Genomic DNA, 17848 nt, shown 5'->3' with positions numbered 1-17848 from the left:
AAACTTAAACTAAAAATCACAATTACATAATGGATGTGGTTTATCTAAGATGATATTTAACTTTACTCAGCAGGCTCACACAAAAGAAAGACCTTAGTACTACATCAAAAAGTTGGTAAGGAGGGGCACCTGGGTGATTAAGCTATCTGCCTTTGGCTCAGGTCATGATGCCAGGATGGAGCCCCATATTTGGCTCCCTGCATGGCGAGGAACGTGCTTCTCCCTCTCCTCCCTGCTCATGTTCTTCTCTCTTGCTATCTGTCTCTCTCTCTCTCTCAAAATAAATAAATAAAATCTATAAAAAAATGGTTGGTAAAGAAAATATTATGTATTTTAAGTTAAAGTAAGTTATATAAACCATTTTCTTGATTTTCTGCTTTAACCATCCTATTAAATTGGCCTACTATTGGTCCTAATTGAATTGGGTAAAAGAACTTTTACTATAACAACACATGATTAGTAATAGTTATATTTCCTGGTCACATTTCAGTTTTAGATGATTATCCTGACATTCAGAGAGATCAAGAAAGCAAGTGTATTTCTCAAGAAAACAATTCCCTTTGTTTATTCATAGCACATTCTTACCTTATTATAGTTAGCCATTTAAAAATAGTTTTTTCTTTTTTTTTTTTTTTAAGATTTTATTTAGTTAGGAGAGAGAGAGAGAGAGAGAGGCAGATACAGAGGCAGAGGGAGAAGCAAACTCCATGCAGGGAGGCCGATGTGGGACTCAATCCTGGGACCGCGGGATCACGCCCGGAGCTGAAGGCAGACACTCAACCCAGGCATCCCTAAAAAATAGTTCTTATTTAATAGTATATGTACTATACTAAAGTGAAAAAATGGCAGTAAATGATGTCCCCTATAAAGATGAGTTAGTCTTTCTGAAGAACAAGTTATAATGAATTTCATTAATAAAAAAAATCATTATAATATATAACTTTTGCTTTAAAAATATAGTTATGACCTAAATAAACTTAAAAACATAGTTATAAACAAATATTATTTGTAAATAAGACTCCTATAAAGAGTGGCTTATATTTATAAGTAGTAAAAATATAGACATCATTTGGCTGAACCAATCCCTCTATTCATAGAGGGCTCCTACATAATGGCTATGTAGTCTTGTTTTCTAGATATAGGGAAAATACCACCAAAATGTAACTGTGAGTGACCTTGCAATCAGTAGTGAAGCATCTGATCAGGGCTCCTGGGTGGCTTAGTTGGTTAAGCCACTGACTTGACTGTGGCTCAGGTCATAATCTCAGGGTTGTGAAACCAAGCTCTGCATTGGGCTCCACACTGGGTGTGAAGCCTGCCTAAGGTTCTCTCTCCTTCTCCCTCTGCACACACCCCCTACTCAGCTCACACTCTTTCTCTCTCTCTCAAAAAAAAAAAAAAGTGTCTGATCTAGAGAAATATGGACACGGAAACTGAAGATGGCCTTATTTGGAGATTAAGTCTCCTCTTCTTTCTACTCATTGGATATACCTTTTCCCTGTGGAATCACACAATCTTTCTTAAGGGTTGGAAACTTAGAGATCATTTTATCTTATCTAATATCAGGAATCACCTCTACCTCATTTGTGAATAATGGCCTCTAACTGCTAACAATGACAGGACACTCATAGTTTCATAAGAGACATCGCTCTTTTTATTTTTTTATTTTTTTTACATCGCTCTTTTTAAATAGCTAAGTTACAAAGCTTTTCTTAAAGATTTTTAAAAAAAGATTTATTTATTCTAGAGAGAGAAAGCAAACAGAGGGACAAAGGGACGGAGGAGAGAAGCAGACTCCCTGCTGAGTGTGGAGCCCAAAAAGGAGGCTCAATCCCACAACCCATGAGATCATGACCTGAGCCAAAATCAAGAGGTGGACACTTAACCAAATGAGCCACCCAGGCACCTGTACAAAGTTTTCCTTATAAATAAAATCAAATTCTCTGTAACCTTCTTGTTAGTGTTAGCTCTATCCCCGAGTTACACAGTGTGCCTAAACTTTCTTCTATATAACAACCTTTAAAATAATTTTTGAATTATCTTTTCATCCCCATGCTCTCTTTTCTCCAGGTTAAACATTTCTAAATTCCTCTGAATTTTTTTTAAAACATGACTTGAGTTATTGCTATACTTAATGTTAAACACTATAGTTTTCCATGTCCTTATTAAAATATGATGTCAGTGCTTAAAGGAATACTCTTGTGTTCTATCAGATCAGAATGGAAAGGAATACAGAATAGATTTGGATTGTAGGACAATGTGATTTTATTGTGGCCCATACTACTCTGTTGGCACAAGTACAAGTTATGACTCATGTAGAACACTTTTAGTACTTGAAGTAGGTCTATTGTTAAGATGTTCTTCCTCTTACTATATTGGTGTAAAGACTTTATTATATTTACTCTATATTGTGTGCATATCTAAGCACACAATAATATTCTTTCTATACAGATTCTATGCACTTTAGAAACCACTGCCTTGCCTACCTGGGAATATTTGGTTTGATATAGCTACAATTTTTGATCTTTGGCTTTCCAGTTTCCTTTGAAGCATACTCCTTTAGAAACTCTCTGCTATATTAGATTATACATAACTTCTTGCTTAGGTTTTTAAACATCTACTTTCACAAAACCTAGGGAAGGTATAAATATAGCAATGTTTTCTTTCTTTGAAATACAACTTTGACATGCCATTATTACTCTCTTGAAAGGGTCTTGTTACTTCTCCATTAGTAAAGAGTTCTTCCTTGCCAATTCAGAATATCACTTCCTCTTTTTGCTTCCTCTATCTTCCCTAAGTAGAAAATGCCAACCATATAAATCAAGAATAATAGTAAGTTCTCCTTTTAGTGGAAATAAACTTATAGAAGATATATGGATAGCTGAAGTACAAAATTACCAAAATATGGTGTCTCTGCCACTTTATAATCTGTTATTATAAAAACATGGCTGACATCATCCACATGAAGAGGTAATCTATAGCAGATTCCTAAAAATAAAATGCTCTCACCTACTCACCAAATTTCAAATTTTAACATTTCCAAAAGGATAAATAGCTCCTTAACAGATCAGCTCTATGCTTCTACTTTCCCTATTTGATTTATTCAAAACAAAACTTCCCACTGGAATGTTCCAGTTAAGAATCCAGTGCCAATGTATTGGTATACACCAAAATACCAATCGATGATATTTTGCAATATATTTATCTTATTTAAAATTACTTGTTCACTTTACTTATTACTTCAAACTGGTATATAATAATATGGAATCATAAATATATTTTTAAAAAGATTTTATTTATTTATTCATGAGAGACACACCAGAGAGAGAGAGAGAGAGAGAGGCAGAGACACAGGCAGAGGGAGAAGCAGGCTCCATGCAGGGGGAGACCAACATGGGACTGGATCCCAGGTCTCCAGGATCAGGCCCTGGGCTGAAGGTGGCGCTAAACTGCTGAGCCACCCAGGCTGCCCTGGAATCCTAAATATTAATCCTCAAACTCTTTCTCTGTCCTGTTATCTCATAGGAAATCTCTCTCTACTGTCATTTTTTTCTATTATAATCAGAATTTTCTGATTATGCTATCTAGCATGTACTTTCATAGATGTTTGCGTATTCAGCCTTTCATTCCTTTTTTGATCTCTTATTTCCTCTTTCTTAACCTTGCCTGACTTTTAATGGGAGAGCAGAAAAGCTGGAGCTCACTCTGCCCATCTTTATCTTTGCTTCCTTCTTAGTTTTATTTTACTAGGCCTGGGATAGTAAAGAGAACATGTAACAGGATAGCTAAAGTTCTTTGTTCTAGTCAGTTTTGCTTTTTAACTATAAAAAACAGAAGTCACTAATATCTTCAAGCTTTAATCATTTATAAAATTTAGTGGCTGACGAGTTAGATGATCTTTGAGTTTTCCTTCAGTTCTACCATCACTGGAGATGATCAGCCATGTTGGCACTGTACTTCCTCAATGAGTGATATCTCTCCATAGCATTCCACTGGATACAGATGGTTAAACATTAATGAAAAACGCAAATGCCAGAACACATACAAGGAAGGCTTCCTTTTGATTAACAGAAGCCTCAGCTTTAACTCATTTTGTGCTCAGACACATGGCCAATTAACACAGATAAAACTTTAGTGTTTCAAAATTATAGAACATATATACACGGAGGACTTAAAACTATCTTTTAAAATTATGAGATGGTGGGCACCTGGGTGGCTCAATTGGTTAAGTGTCTGCCTGCAGCTGGGGTCATGATCCCAGGGTCCTGGGATTGAGCCCTGAGCCCTGCCCCCATGCATCTCCCTCCCCCTCTGCACTGCCCCAGCATGTGCTCTCTTGCTCTTTCTCTCAAATAAATAAATAAAAAATCTAAAAAAAAAAAAAAAAAAAAAAAAAAAAAAAAAGATGAGATGGCTTAGAATAAGCAGTGGGGCAAGTCAAACCAAATTTTAATTTTCTAGAACTATTATGTAAGTTAAGTTGAAGAAAAAAAAAACTACCTTCCAAGCTTTAACAACTGAGATTCACTGTAAGATTAGTTATGTAAATTTAGATACATGGTAATATAGCAAGGATACAACAACAGGAAAGTGCACTGTAGGCTTCAAAAAGATGGGTAGCAATATCCAGTCTTTTAGAATCCACAATTTGTAAATTGTTCACCAAGGCTAATTTATGCAAGTGTGGTATAACAACTGAAAAAAAGAAAAAGAAAAGGTTAGACTTTTATCCAAAATGCTGCATACACTACATGTATACATTAAAAATTTTTTTCATTTGAAAATTTATAAAATTTCATTTTAATTCTAGATGATTTCAATCCTTGCTTTTTACTGGAGAAGAAAGCATGGTTCTCAGAATAAAAACATTTGGAAGGCAGACATAGCACTGTCTCTATAACCTAATTATGAAGGTGTCTACAGGTCATTTGGCCTCATTGAAATTAAATTTCCCAATTTGAAAACCAAATAAATGTAAACAATCTACCTTTATCTTTAAAATAAGTTTCTTTATAAAAATCAGATATTACCACTGCAATTAAACAAAGGACAAATATAGTATACTTATTCTTTTTCAATATCAAATTATTTTACTCCTTTATTAAACAATTCTCAGCTTTAGTTTCTCAAATTCTTAGCAAGACCAATGTCAAATAGCACTGGGAGTTTAGTTCAAGTCACTCAAAGGGCTCAACATCCTCTTCTGTCTCAATGATAGTATAAAATTTCAAAAATATAGACAACCTACTGCTAAAATAAAAGTGAGGACCAAGAAACAGTAACCAATTCAGTAGCAATGAGCACCTCTAGAGCCTAAGACTGTGTTTCTTAAATACCAGGTTCCCCATAAAACCAGGGTTCCTTGGAGAAATGGTTCCAGGGTCAGTGACTATTAAAGTATTGTTCACAGGGCCCCTTTCTAATCTCTGCTTGGATGGGGAACCCAAAACACCACTCATAAGCACATACTTCTGGATCAACTGCAGTGACTTCTTTTGTGTTTGCATTGAGTTTGTGTAGGTGAAAGCCATAATCTCCTAGAAAAACCTCCTGCTTCCTAACAAACTGACACTAAAATCACAACTTTTATATTTACATTAGTAAATGGCAAAAAAAAAAAATCCCCCATGAAAACTTAGAATAACATTGGCCATTTTTAGGGTATTTTGACTTATCAAAATTAGTAACAACATATTTAAGAGGAGCTCTAGAAAAACTGGAAGACAAAAACTCCAAACATTCATTGATTTCCCACTGAATTCATGGAAACTCCAATTCACTAACTGGCATGCTGAGGCCTCAAAAAATGGTGGCTCTAAGAGGCTCTCTGAGAATTTTCTCTTAAAGAGAATCTTTGAGATTCACTTCTATCCAAACCTTTGGAAGGGTCCTTGAACTTCGTTATCTATTGACACATGGCCTCTTTATTCTTTTTGCTCCTTTTCTGACCTCCTAAACAAGCAATCCTTTCCTTAATGTTTTTCTCAGAAACTCAATAACCATATCGCACAACAAGCCCTTAAAACTCCTTAACTAGAAAACAAATTTATAGAAGTTACTTTAACTCTAGAGCCAATTAAAGACTATAATTAAAGATCCTCCTAAATCTCCAAAGATAGACAAAAATTTACTACAGGATTCAACATTATATGTAAATTATTCTAGCTACCCATTTGTAGCAATTAATTTACTTAATTAAGATAACCTCTCAGATGGAAATAAATGATTAAAAGATTTAATAACCAAGATATGCATAGTTCTACAACTGACCTTCAGTGGGCAAGGAAAATAGGAAATGCACAACATAAGGCCATTGCAGAAGCCTTTCTCTTAAGGGCAGATTGGACAGAATCTAAACTACAAACAAAATAAAGATAAATCAATAGGAGACTTTATAAAAACTGATTTCAATAAACTTTCAAAAAATATTTGGGGTAGATCCACAGCCAAAGTAAAGAGAATCTTACCCTCTCTTTTTGTAAGTGGGCTCAGAACTGAAATAAAGAAGGAAAAAAAAAAAAAAGAACTGAAATAAAGAACTTCTTAAAGAAAAAAAAAAAACAACTAACCTGAAATGTAAAATTGCCATTTTAGAAAATCTCTAGAATATGAACATTTTCAGAGAGCTTTATAAAGTAAAAAACTGAAAACAAACAACAACAAAAAGACTGAATTGTGTTCCAGATAAAACCAATGGCCCCTGTAAAAGAATCATGACAAGAACGTCCTGTGTTAATGAAGAGCTAGGAAAGAAAGTCCATTGGATGAACCAATGTCCTCTATTTCTAAGAAACAGAATGACAAATATCCAAAATGCCATTCTGAGGAAGATCTTACAACCCAATAATTCTCTGTCCTTTCTCTAAACTCAATTAAAAGCAACTGTCTATAAATAAAGATGGTTGACAGTATGGCATCCTTGTCAATATGGATGGCATCAACCATATTAACACAGCATATTAAAGTCCTCAGGGTAAAGTTTTAAAGTAAAAGGAAAGCCAATTGATTGGGCAATAAGTACAAAGGGAAAAAAATGTTTTGTTTGTTTGTTTTGTTTTAAAGGGGGAAAAATTCTGGTTGTACCAAAATGTGAAGGAAGATTGTATAAGACGTATTTGTGGGTATACATTAAGTTGTAGAAGGATGACAGGGATAACAAATGGTTTATTTCATCTATTCAAGCAGTAGAAACATCTATTGTCAATCTTTTCCCAAGCTGACCTTTGTTATTTTGGGATTATTATGATAATAATAATATTCTTCTTTCTTTCTTCTCTGTGATGTGTAAATGTTTCTTTTGAATGGACACAAAGAGGTTAGATCATGTTCTAGAGAGTTACTAACTCAACAACATGGCACCCACCGAAGACTCACTGCCTCTTAGCCAATTCCTTGATCCAAGAGCCAAGATTTAGTGTCTGCACTTCAGAGTAATGACACCCTCAACAATGCTGGTCAAAGTACCTTCAGAGTTTTTACTAGGATCACTTGTAAATCTGACACTACAGTATATGCAAACTATCCCTATTGCTAACTAAAATACCAAAATGTTTCGTGTTAACTAACAGTGAAATACCGCTATTTTCTCATGTTATTAACATTATCTACTAAAAAATAATTTTGTGATTGTGTTTCCTTAGCTCAGTAAGTACTATGCCCTCAAAAGACATTTTGGACACTGCTGTCCAAAAATTAACAATATTTTTTTGTTGATGACTCTTACGTTAAAAAATATCAGGCCAGATATGCAACAACTAGACCATGAGAGAATCCAATTTTGTATTAGAAAACAAAATAACTTTAAGAAGCCAAACTTGTGGTCCTCTCTAGGGCATGTCAAATTGCTAAAAATTAAAGGACTGAAGTATAGCAGTGATAACTGACATATGCTTTTGGAGTAATAATTACTGGATTCTTTGATGCCTCTAAAAGAAATTGCTCTCATAAAGGCTGAGGCCTACAGTAAAAGAGATATTATACAAACTAGAAAAAATGCCTTAGCAGATAATTATGCAAATCATTTAGTAGATCAACAAGCTGTGCATTAAAACAAAATCACTAAATGGCACAGTAAGTGAAAGAAAAGCATATTTTTCATAAGAACATGTCTAGAAACACATAAAAATTTCCTTAAAAATGAGAATTAAACAGTAAGCTTTAAATAGAACACAGCATAGTATTTTGAAATTTAGTTATTTAAAAATGTTTTAAAAATAACTTTGAGTTACTTTTCACATGTATTACAGCAGTAAATATATAGTATAAACTATCCAGTAATAGTATTACTGATCAGTTCATAACAGTCAACTTGGTTCACTTTTAGCTTTCAGTACATGAAAGATGAAGTATAAAAGGGCTTTAACAAAGGAGAAATCAGGGGAAAGCTTCTGGCTTTGATCTTACATTACAATTCATAAAAAAAAGGTAGAATAATGCAACTTACACTCATCTCGGAACCTTGGTTCTGCATTAGGTCCAACTCTACCAAATGTTTTTATGATCTCTGTATGCAAAGAATACTGGTCTTGGTACTGAGGATCTTCCAGGAAAGAAGCCAACTGCATTTTCACCCTTTCCAGCAACTTAAAATTGGATATTGTACCGTTATTTTGCAGAATATTAAAAACGGAATAGAGTTGTTAAAGAGAATGTTACACATTAAACATGGCTTGCAGCATGGGTTCAAATGATTTATACTAACATGACAGTAGAAATTTGCAATGAAAAAGAACTTATTTAGTCTTCTGGCTTAGAAAGGTTTTACATTTTTTATGTTAATTTTTTATATTTTTTGAAAATACAAATGTTCCCTAACAAAATGTGAAATCAAAAGACCCCATAGTATTTAGAGAAAAACAGATAAATTTATAATGATTTAAGTTTTAATTCTTAAAAACCAATCACAGTGTAAACTACCCAATTATTCACCTTCTGAAAGCAATGAGTCATTAATGACTTACATCTTACTCACATTTCCCTAAAAGTCATTTTTATTTTAGGATTTAAGAACATGTTGAAATTCTGCCAAGACTGCAAGCGTTGCAGAATGATACTTTTTCATGTTGCTTCACCAGTGAAATATATAGGGAAAAAATGGAAAACTTCTTTCCCTCATAACTAAGTTGTTTAATTTTTGTTATTAAAAAATCTTTATGAGAAAGGAACTTCATAAAATAGTGTTTCCTTTTTTTGGGGGGTGTATGTGTAAAATCTTTCCATTTAAGTGGCTATGTAATATGTTCACGAAGGATTTATTTTCTAAAGTATAGGGTTTTTCATTTGTATAAAAACACGTCCAATTTGATTATAAAGAATAAAATTCTGATATAAATGCTGAGAAGTGTCTTATAGTTAATGTTTCAGTTAATGTCTTATAGTTAATGCACATTAACTTGAACCTAAATTACAAGTTTCTAAATCAAAATACACTGTTACAGAGAAAGAGCTTGATAATCTCCTGAAGCAGGCATGACAGAGGGTTGTCACAGTCATATGGCTGCAACAGCATGATACTAGCCCACTAGACTTACACCTTGGTATCAATGACACAGTTATGAGAACGGAGGTGCCTCTAGCCTCCATTTGCAAAAATGAAATAGGTTTGTGTTCCTCAAGTTACCTGGCAAAATGTCTTCAGATTTGTGCAAACTGGTAATTAGGAATTTATTCCTGATTAGGAATCAGGCTTTCTAGATGTCTACTGGGTAACAGAAGCCTTTGGAACTAGATCTGGTTTGAAGGATTATTCAAAACTACAATACTTAGCTAGGCTTAAAATGGGACATCTAAGAGTTGGCATATAATTAATTTTCTAATTGAGAAGAAAGACTAGAGATTTCCTTAGGATATGAAAATATACTTCGGGTAAAGCCCTCATGTTTTCAAATATTGAGATATTCCTCTGGCCCATACCTCAACAAGAGATAAAATGAAAGGTATAATGCTTCCTGCCCCCCACCACTGGGTGCATGTTGGTAATGTATCATCACCTCAACAGTACATAGATAACAAATTTCAATCATTTCCTACCTCTCTCTGAATAACCGTTTCCATAATAGTGCCAAAGGCCGGAATTGTGGCGATTCTGACAGAGCTGTTAGAATTAAAAAAGAAAGAAACTGAAACTTTCTTTGAGATGAAAAACTGATTATTAAAATGTATATCAAAGTAAGTACAAGGTAAATATACTGTATTAGTCTCCAGCAATGACAAATTAAATTAAAAAAAAGCAGACCAAGAAGAATGCTCAAAAAGACAGACAGGATAACTTAAGGTCGCAGTCTGTGGAACTCACAATTCAGGATCACTGGACAAGGTAACAAGGGCCGGAGCAACCCGCTTGTCAACTAACGCTTCACTCATGCCTCGAAGAGTCAGCTGTAAACCAGTCAACATGCAATAAAAAATGGTTTGGTAAACTGGAATGAGAACTGGGTTAGCTGTGACTGAGGATGGGCAGGCAGACTCATTGGTCTTTCTCGGTTTAGTCACCCACACGAGACATTAAAATGTTAAGCCTTTGGTTCATGCCACTATACTTACTGGTACCAACATGTTAGTGAGATTAGAAGAGCATCCTTTCTTGGCCTGGAAGAAATAGTCCATCAGCCTATTTTAAGTTTTGGAAATGTTTATTGAGAATACTATTAATGTATTATTTTCATATATGGCCTCCAAATTGACAGTCGACATAAAAAAAAGATACATGAACAGTATGATGAAGTTTAAAATCAAGTGAACATAATCCAATATTGTTATTTTAAAGAGATAAATATATTCTTTAAAGAATTTAAAAGCTGATGGTTATTTCTTGACAGGCACATTTTGAAAGGGATGCTGAATGTAAAAGGCAGGGATGACACTTACATTTCAGGGTCACTGGAGAGAGTAATGAGAGCAGGAACAACCCTCTGAGCTACCAGAGTTTCATTCACCCCCTTCACCAACAGCTGATTGGTCAACACAGGGGGGATTCACAGGTGATGCATGGAAAGAACAAACACAGTGCCACGGGAAGAAGGAAGGAACAACCAAGAGAAAGAGAGAAAACGCAAAACCAAAATTAGAAGCTAAGCAAATACTGCTACTAGAGTGCTTTATAAAGGCAGAGAACGCTTAGCAGGGAAATAAAGCTTAAATAGCCTAGCAGTCTATGAAAAGAGTTTGTAACCAATTCGTTAGCAGTTTGTACTTTTGGTCAAAGTCTCCATGCAATTTCTGTGTTCAATGAAATGCAATTTAAAAGAAAGCTTTTCTTCTTTCTTTCTTTCTTCTTTCTTTCTTTCTTTCTTTCTTTCTTTCTAACTAAATATATATATATATGTGTATATATATATATTTTCTGGGTTGTATGGTTAAATTTATTGAAGTACATCTCGAGTCATTTTATTATGACCAAGAAGGTACAAACTGGACTGTTTTTAAACCAAATTCAAATGGCTAGCAGCTACCACTAAACTGCTTCTGATTGTTCTATTGCAAGTCAACTTAAAAATCCAGGACAATTCCCAACCTTTTACATCACAGAGCTTTCTCTTTTGAAGTAGAGACATAATGCAGCCTAAATGGAAAGTATTACATGTGGGAATTAGACCTGGGTTCAGACTCTAGCTCTCCACTTATTAGCCACGTGGCCCTAGATGTATCACATAATCTCTTGTAACTCAGTTTTCTCATCTGAACGTGGTGATAGTAATCTATCTTAAAGGATCATTGTGCTAGCACCACACATAATATACCTAAATACTGTGTCTGACAAAGATTAGGTATTCAAGAAATGTGAGTTTAATTATTATGAAAGCTCCACGGATTTAAGATTTAGGAGATATTTGAAAGAAGAAATTATTAATTAAAAAATTGTTTTGGCTGGTCCAAGTAGTTAACATTTACAGTTTGCTGTTTTGCATTTCTCTAAAAGCTGAAATGAATGAGAAAACAAATACGATAAGCACAGACCTATTTCTATAATCCAATGATAAAATAATTCATTTAGCAACCAACCCTAAATCTAGAAGAGGCCAATACTGAGCAGTATACATTTTGTTTTTAAAAGGGCAAGAACTAATCCTACATTCTGAATTTCAGAATTTAAAAACAGATTAATCCTATATGCTAATCAATCTGTTCACCTTGCAATGGATCTAGGCCTCATGGAAGATGGAAGATGCTGTGGAATTTTTAATAACAAAAAACACAACCCTATGTGTGTGTTAACACATTTCTTCCCACATATCTATCATATCAGGGACAGCAGAGCTCACTTTATGTGGGATTCTTAGTTTGACAATGTCATATAATGTTATATGATAACATTATAGATGTCAAGCAGAAAGAAAGGGGAAAGAAGTTCAAATACTGTTAAATAAAACTTTCTTCTCTGTACTGCTTTATAAATAAGATAGCTTAGATCTAAATCAGTAAAGTGTATCTCAAAGTGCCTGCTACCTTATGCAGCCAAAAAGCATTTAAGAAGAAAAAGAAGGGATAATCTAGGGGACAAGTTAATTTTTCACTGCTCTGCATTAAAAAAATTTTTTTTAAAAGATTTTATTTATTTATGAGAGACATGGAGAGAGGAAGAGACACAGGCAGAGGGAGAAGGGGAGCCTGATATGGGACTTGATCCTGGGACTCTGGGATCATGCCCTGAGCCAAAGGCAGAGACACTCAACTGCTGAGCCACCCAGGCATCCCTGCTCTGCATTTAAAAAAAAATATTTTATTTATTTATTCATGTGACAGATACACACACACACACACACACACACACAGAGAGAGAGAGAGAGAGAGAGAGAGAGAGAGAGAGAGAGAGAGACAGAGGTAGAGACACAGGCAGAGGGAGAAGCAGGCTCCACACAGGGAGCCTGATGCGGAACTCGATCCCGGGACTCCAGGATCACGCCCCTGGGCTGAAGACAGGCGCCTAACCGCTGACCAACCCAGGGATACCCCTGCTCTGCATTTTTAAGTGTAATTTCTTTATTAAGTTGGAAAGCCAAAAAGCAAACTTTAAGAGCTACTGATAATTATACATTTTACATAAAATATATCATTTGATTGTTAAAACTAAATACAATTATTACCAATATTTTAACACGAAGAAACGAAGCCCTGGGGAAGTTAAGTAATTTGTCTGGGGTTTTGGAGGCAATAGGCAGAGTTAGAAAACAGACTCAGTCACATCCCTTTCAGAGCCCCAGCCATCTTTGAGTTGGCTACTGTTACATGCTTAGCATCTTTATGAGGATTCATTACATGAAGTTTTTTTCTGTAAGTTCTGGGAAATCCATTATGTTATATGATAAAGTTTCCTTAAAAATCAATTTAAATAACAATTTGCTACTTCAAAAAGTAACATACTGCCTCTTACTTAATTAGAATGATATGATTGACTGGGTTTCCCCTTTTTGTCCTCCTGTCTGAAAACTTAGAGCTACATTTAGCATTCATTTTTATTAAATATCTCTTATTATGTTCCTGTTATGTTCCATTTCTCAGTTACTTCTCAACAGTTTCTGGTCTCACATTAAAAATTTTCTTTTATTATAAATGGCCTGCTTTCTATGTTTTTATTTTGAATTAATTCACTGCGGGTGGGGGGAAGCAGGCATAATTTTATGTTATAGAATATTAGTATAAAAAAACCTTACAAAACATTCTTATTCTTTTAGTATCATCTTGTTCAAAATGAGGATCATTGACAAAAAGGTAACTTTATTGTTTTTTAAGATTTATTTTACAGAGTGAGAATGAGCAGGGCGAGAGACAAAGGGAGAACTTGAGTGAGTATCCTCAAGCCGACAGCCACTAAGACTGGAGCCCGATATGCGGGTCATCACAGGGGTCGATCCCAGAACCCTGAGATCATGACCTGAGCTGCAATCAACTGACAGAGCCACCCAGGTGCCTCCAAAAGTAACTTTAATTTTTTCTACTAATGACTTTTACTGGTATGATCACTGAAAATTTTTTATCATAAATGAGTTTGAAAAAATATAGAAACAAATCCATCTCTCAAATTGGACTCAGAAGTTCATAATCAACCTGAAAGAACACTGAAAACTGCTGGAGCATAGGCAGTTTCCAACTCAGCACTGACTGCAAATATAGAAACCAAAACCAGACAAATGCCACATATGAGAAATAACCCCCCAAAAATAAAAATTATATTTCATTTTATTTATTTAAATTATTTTCAGTTATATGGTATGCTTTTCCAGTGCATACATAATTTGAAAAAAAAAAGTTTAAGAGAAAGAAGTAGCTTTTAAGCTCTTAGAATAAAATCCTATGAAAAGAATATATTAAAGACATAGTTTTTTACATAAAGGTATACTTTTTTCTTTCATGGATGACTCTTTTTCAGCATACTGAATAATGAAAAATTATTTATACTCACAAGAAACTTTTACTACAGAAGGAAACTGAATTGTTAATTTGGCACTCACTTTGACAAAGAACACCTGATTATAGTTTTTTTTTAAATCAAACAGATATAATAACTGAGGAAGTAACATGGTCAGGGGACGCTCAACCTCCTGGTAAGGCTGAAATTTTCTTTTGATTTCACAAATGCATGTTATATATTTAGAAGTTCTGGAAGATAAACATTTTAAAAGTACCAGTGCCCTGTTCTTCAAATGGCAATTTATCTTAAATTACGGAAAAATTCTGAAGTTCAGGAAAAATTATCCAAAGCACTGAATTATCCAATTCCTTTTACGGAAATAGATATTTTAAGTTATTTTAAGAATCACATGCATATCAAGGATAATTTTAGCTTGGATAAATATATGTTTCCTAAACTATATATTATTTTGTGAAATAACAGCATGATAAAAAAAAGAATAAGTGATGATAGTTAACATTTATTTAGTTCTTATTATGTGCCAGACACGGTTTTAAGAATTTTACAAGTATTAATTCATTTCGTATTAACAAACATCCTTTGAGATGGATACTTATTATCACCTTCATTGTGTAGATGAGGAAACCAAGGCACAGAGAAGTTTGAATTTGCCGCTAAGTGGCAGAGACAGACACTGAACCCAGGCAGTCAGGCTCTATGGCAAGGTTAAACAGCAACAAGAAACACTCTACATCAATTTTAGCCTTCATATACAAGTTCCAGAAATAGAAATTAATCAATAAACAGATGAATACATAAATTAATAAAGTAGGCTATGGAATCATTTCCTCTATGATGGATATTTTGATTTTCAAAAGACAGGCATTTCAATTTCACACTTAACTTGGGTAGGTGGCAATTTAAGAAAATCTAGTTAAACTAGATTTTCTCTCAGTGTCTGTGGGCAGTTAATGTATAGAAATGTTATTCTAGATATGATATGTGAGGAAATAATCAAATAGAACTAATCAAAAAGTATTTCCATATTTCCAATAATTAATTTTTTAATGTTGTTCATGAATCCAACCATAATTTACAACTTTAGATATATCTTATATTGTTTTAGCTTATTTTAGTAGCCATTTTATCTCAATAAATAGAAAAGTATAGTCAGAAAGATTTATATAGGATGGAAATTAAAATAAGACTTAAAAGAAAATTTGAGAAATAGATTGATAATAGAATGACATCCAAGGAACCAATAAGGCTAGAAAACATTCTTAAGTATATCAAAGCTAAATTTCTGCCCCATCACACAGTACACAACTAGATATTGTTTATTGGCATAAAATATACATCAACGTAACAGTATGCAAAGACTTTTTAAGGAAACATTCCCTTCTTCTTCTAAACACAATCATTATAATCTTTACTGAGAGAAGCATTTGTTTACATACCTCAAACATTCTAGCAGCAGTACATCTCACAAGTGCTGAAGTATGGACAACACCATACCATAAAACAGTTAACAATAACTCATGGTAGGCTGGATTTGCACTGAAAGAAAAAACTCAGTGTTAAAAGTGAGAGCCACAGTGCCTTACTGGTGTACTGAAGAATACTACATTTATAAGTAATGTTAATGATAAAAATATTGGCAAAACATATGAAATTCTCTGTATAGGTGTAATAGGTTATATCCAAGATTCTTTAAAAAAGGAAGCCACCTTATAAAGCTACAAACTTTTAGCATATCCGAGAATTATATTTTTAGACTCTATAAACTACAATTATGACAGAAATTTCAACTCTTGAATAGTATAAAAAAATAATAAAAAAAAAGAAAAACAAAATTTACCTAGGAGGAAAAAAAGAACATTGGACTAAGAGTCAGATGGGTAAGTTACATCCTCTGTGGGGCTTAATTTCTACATCTACAAAAACTGGGGAAGGACTATGTGTCCTACTTATGCCATATGTTTATTGTAGGATCAAATCAGATCAACTCAAATCATCTATATGGAAAGATAAGTTGGCTGTGAGGCCTACCCAAACACAAGATTATATTAAGTGCAGAAGCCCGTTTTCAGTAAAGACAGAAATAAAACAACAATAGCAGCTAAACGATGTGATTATAAGCAGGATTAGGCAAATCAAATGGGATAGAAAAAGGAGCTTAATGAACTGGCTCTCACTTTGGGCTCCTTTTTCAGTTTTGGAAAACTAAATTTTCTTCAAATCTAAACTTTATTTCTCTAACTGCTTCAAATAAAACATGTCTGTACTCTTTCTCCCACTCTTTTATTACAATGTGTTGATTACAAAGTATTAAGAATGTACAAATAAGCAAAATCAAAATCCAAACTCAAAATAAACAAAAATCTTAGGCCTTAAACCAAAAGATTTGGTGTGTATGCCAATATTTTTAGATTCAAACTATGTATTCTATAAATCCAATTTTAAACTCTATATGAATAATAATAAAAAAAACTATAAGCTATTATTTTTACCCCAGTTCCACAAAAGAAGCCTTCAAGCTATCAAGAGGAGCGTGAGATAATGAAAGCAGGGTCATTACATCTTCTAAGAATCCAACTAACAGTTTTCGGTCTTCTTCCTACAGAGGATAAAGACTGATAATAAATTTCTAAGAAATTAAGTAGAACTCAAATAATAATTTCCTACCTATAGTTAGAAAATTTTACCAAACACAGGGAAATATCCAGTCTTAGAAGCATTTTAATTAAAGATATTTATTAAGCATATCTATGACCACAATGGTATGAGGACAAGGACTACCTTGATTCATAGATTTAGACCAGTACTGTCCAATATGGTAGCCACTTACTACATGAGGTTATTTATATTTAAATTTAGATTAAAAATTAAGTACAATGAAAGATTCAGTTCCTTAGTAGCACTAGTTACAATTCAAGTGCTTAATTAATAGCCACATGTGGCTAGTGGTTTCTTTATTGGACAGCTCAGATATAGATTATATCTGCTATTGCAGAAAATTTTATTAGACAGTCCTGCTTTAGAACATAAAAAGGTATATTCTTTATTAAAACTTATCCTTACCAAATTTAGTTCTCATTAATTTTGATACTAAATACTTAAATACAAATTAGTAAAAGTTATCTTCCTAAGAGAAAATCTGTTTTCAAAAAATTATCTTTGCAATGTCTTAGTGGTCAGAAGCTACATGCTTGTTGAAATGTACACTACTGTGTGCCTAAAAGAAATAGTCACATCCTGGACTTAAAAAATAATCTATATTTTCAAACTTTAATAAACCATTATTTTCATAATCAGAAAACACTTTTTTTCTTGTATCATATTCTATCTAGAATATATTAATAAAAGAAACTTTATTTTTTTAAATATTTTGTTTCTTTATTTGAGAGAGAGAGAGAGTGAGAGCAAGAGGGAAAGAGAGAACAAGGAGGGGGAGGGCAGAGGGAGAGACTCCCTCACAACACAGGGCTCTGTCCCAGGACC

The 17848-nt window shown here is 33.7% G+C and overlaps 1 protein-coding gene across 5 annotated transcripts in view; it reads right to left on the bottom strand.

The window, feature by feature from the left end:
- The window catches only part of LOC129495453 (RAB11-binding protein RELCH), a 112565-nt gene that overhangs the window by 16812 nt on the left and 77905 nt on the right, over positions 1–17848 (bottom strand). For 2 of the 5 annotated variants that reach the window (XM_055302988.1, XM_055302986.1), the window contains exons 21-26: positions 16858–16964; positions 15805–15904; positions 10867–10949; positions 10030–10093; positions 8444–8582; positions 4579–4695 (exon numbers count right to left, since the gene is read on the bottom strand). In XM_055302988.1, coding sequence (XP_055158963.1) covers positions 4579–4695; positions 8444–8582; positions 10030–10093; positions 10867–10949; positions 15805–15904; positions 16858–16964 — 610 coding nt within the window. Of the gene's footprint in view, positions 1–4578; positions 4696–8443; positions 8583–10029; positions 10094–10294; positions 10378–10866; positions 10950–15804; positions 15905–16857; positions 16965–17848 lie in introns of those variants that run through there. The other 3 variants (XM_055302987.1, XM_055302990.1, XM_055302991.1) reach the window with 3 other exon arrangements.

This window comes from Nyctereutes procyonoides, unplaced genomic scaffold (genome assembly GCF_905146905.1).
Source record: "Nyctereutes procyonoides isolate TBG_1078 unplaced genomic scaffold, NYPRO_anot_genome, whole genome shotgun sequence".
Taxonomy (NCBI): Eukaryota; Metazoa; Chordata; class Mammalia; order Carnivora; family Canidae; genus Nyctereutes; species Nyctereutes procyonoides.
This window is presented reverse-complemented; position numbering and strand designations above follow the sequence as displayed.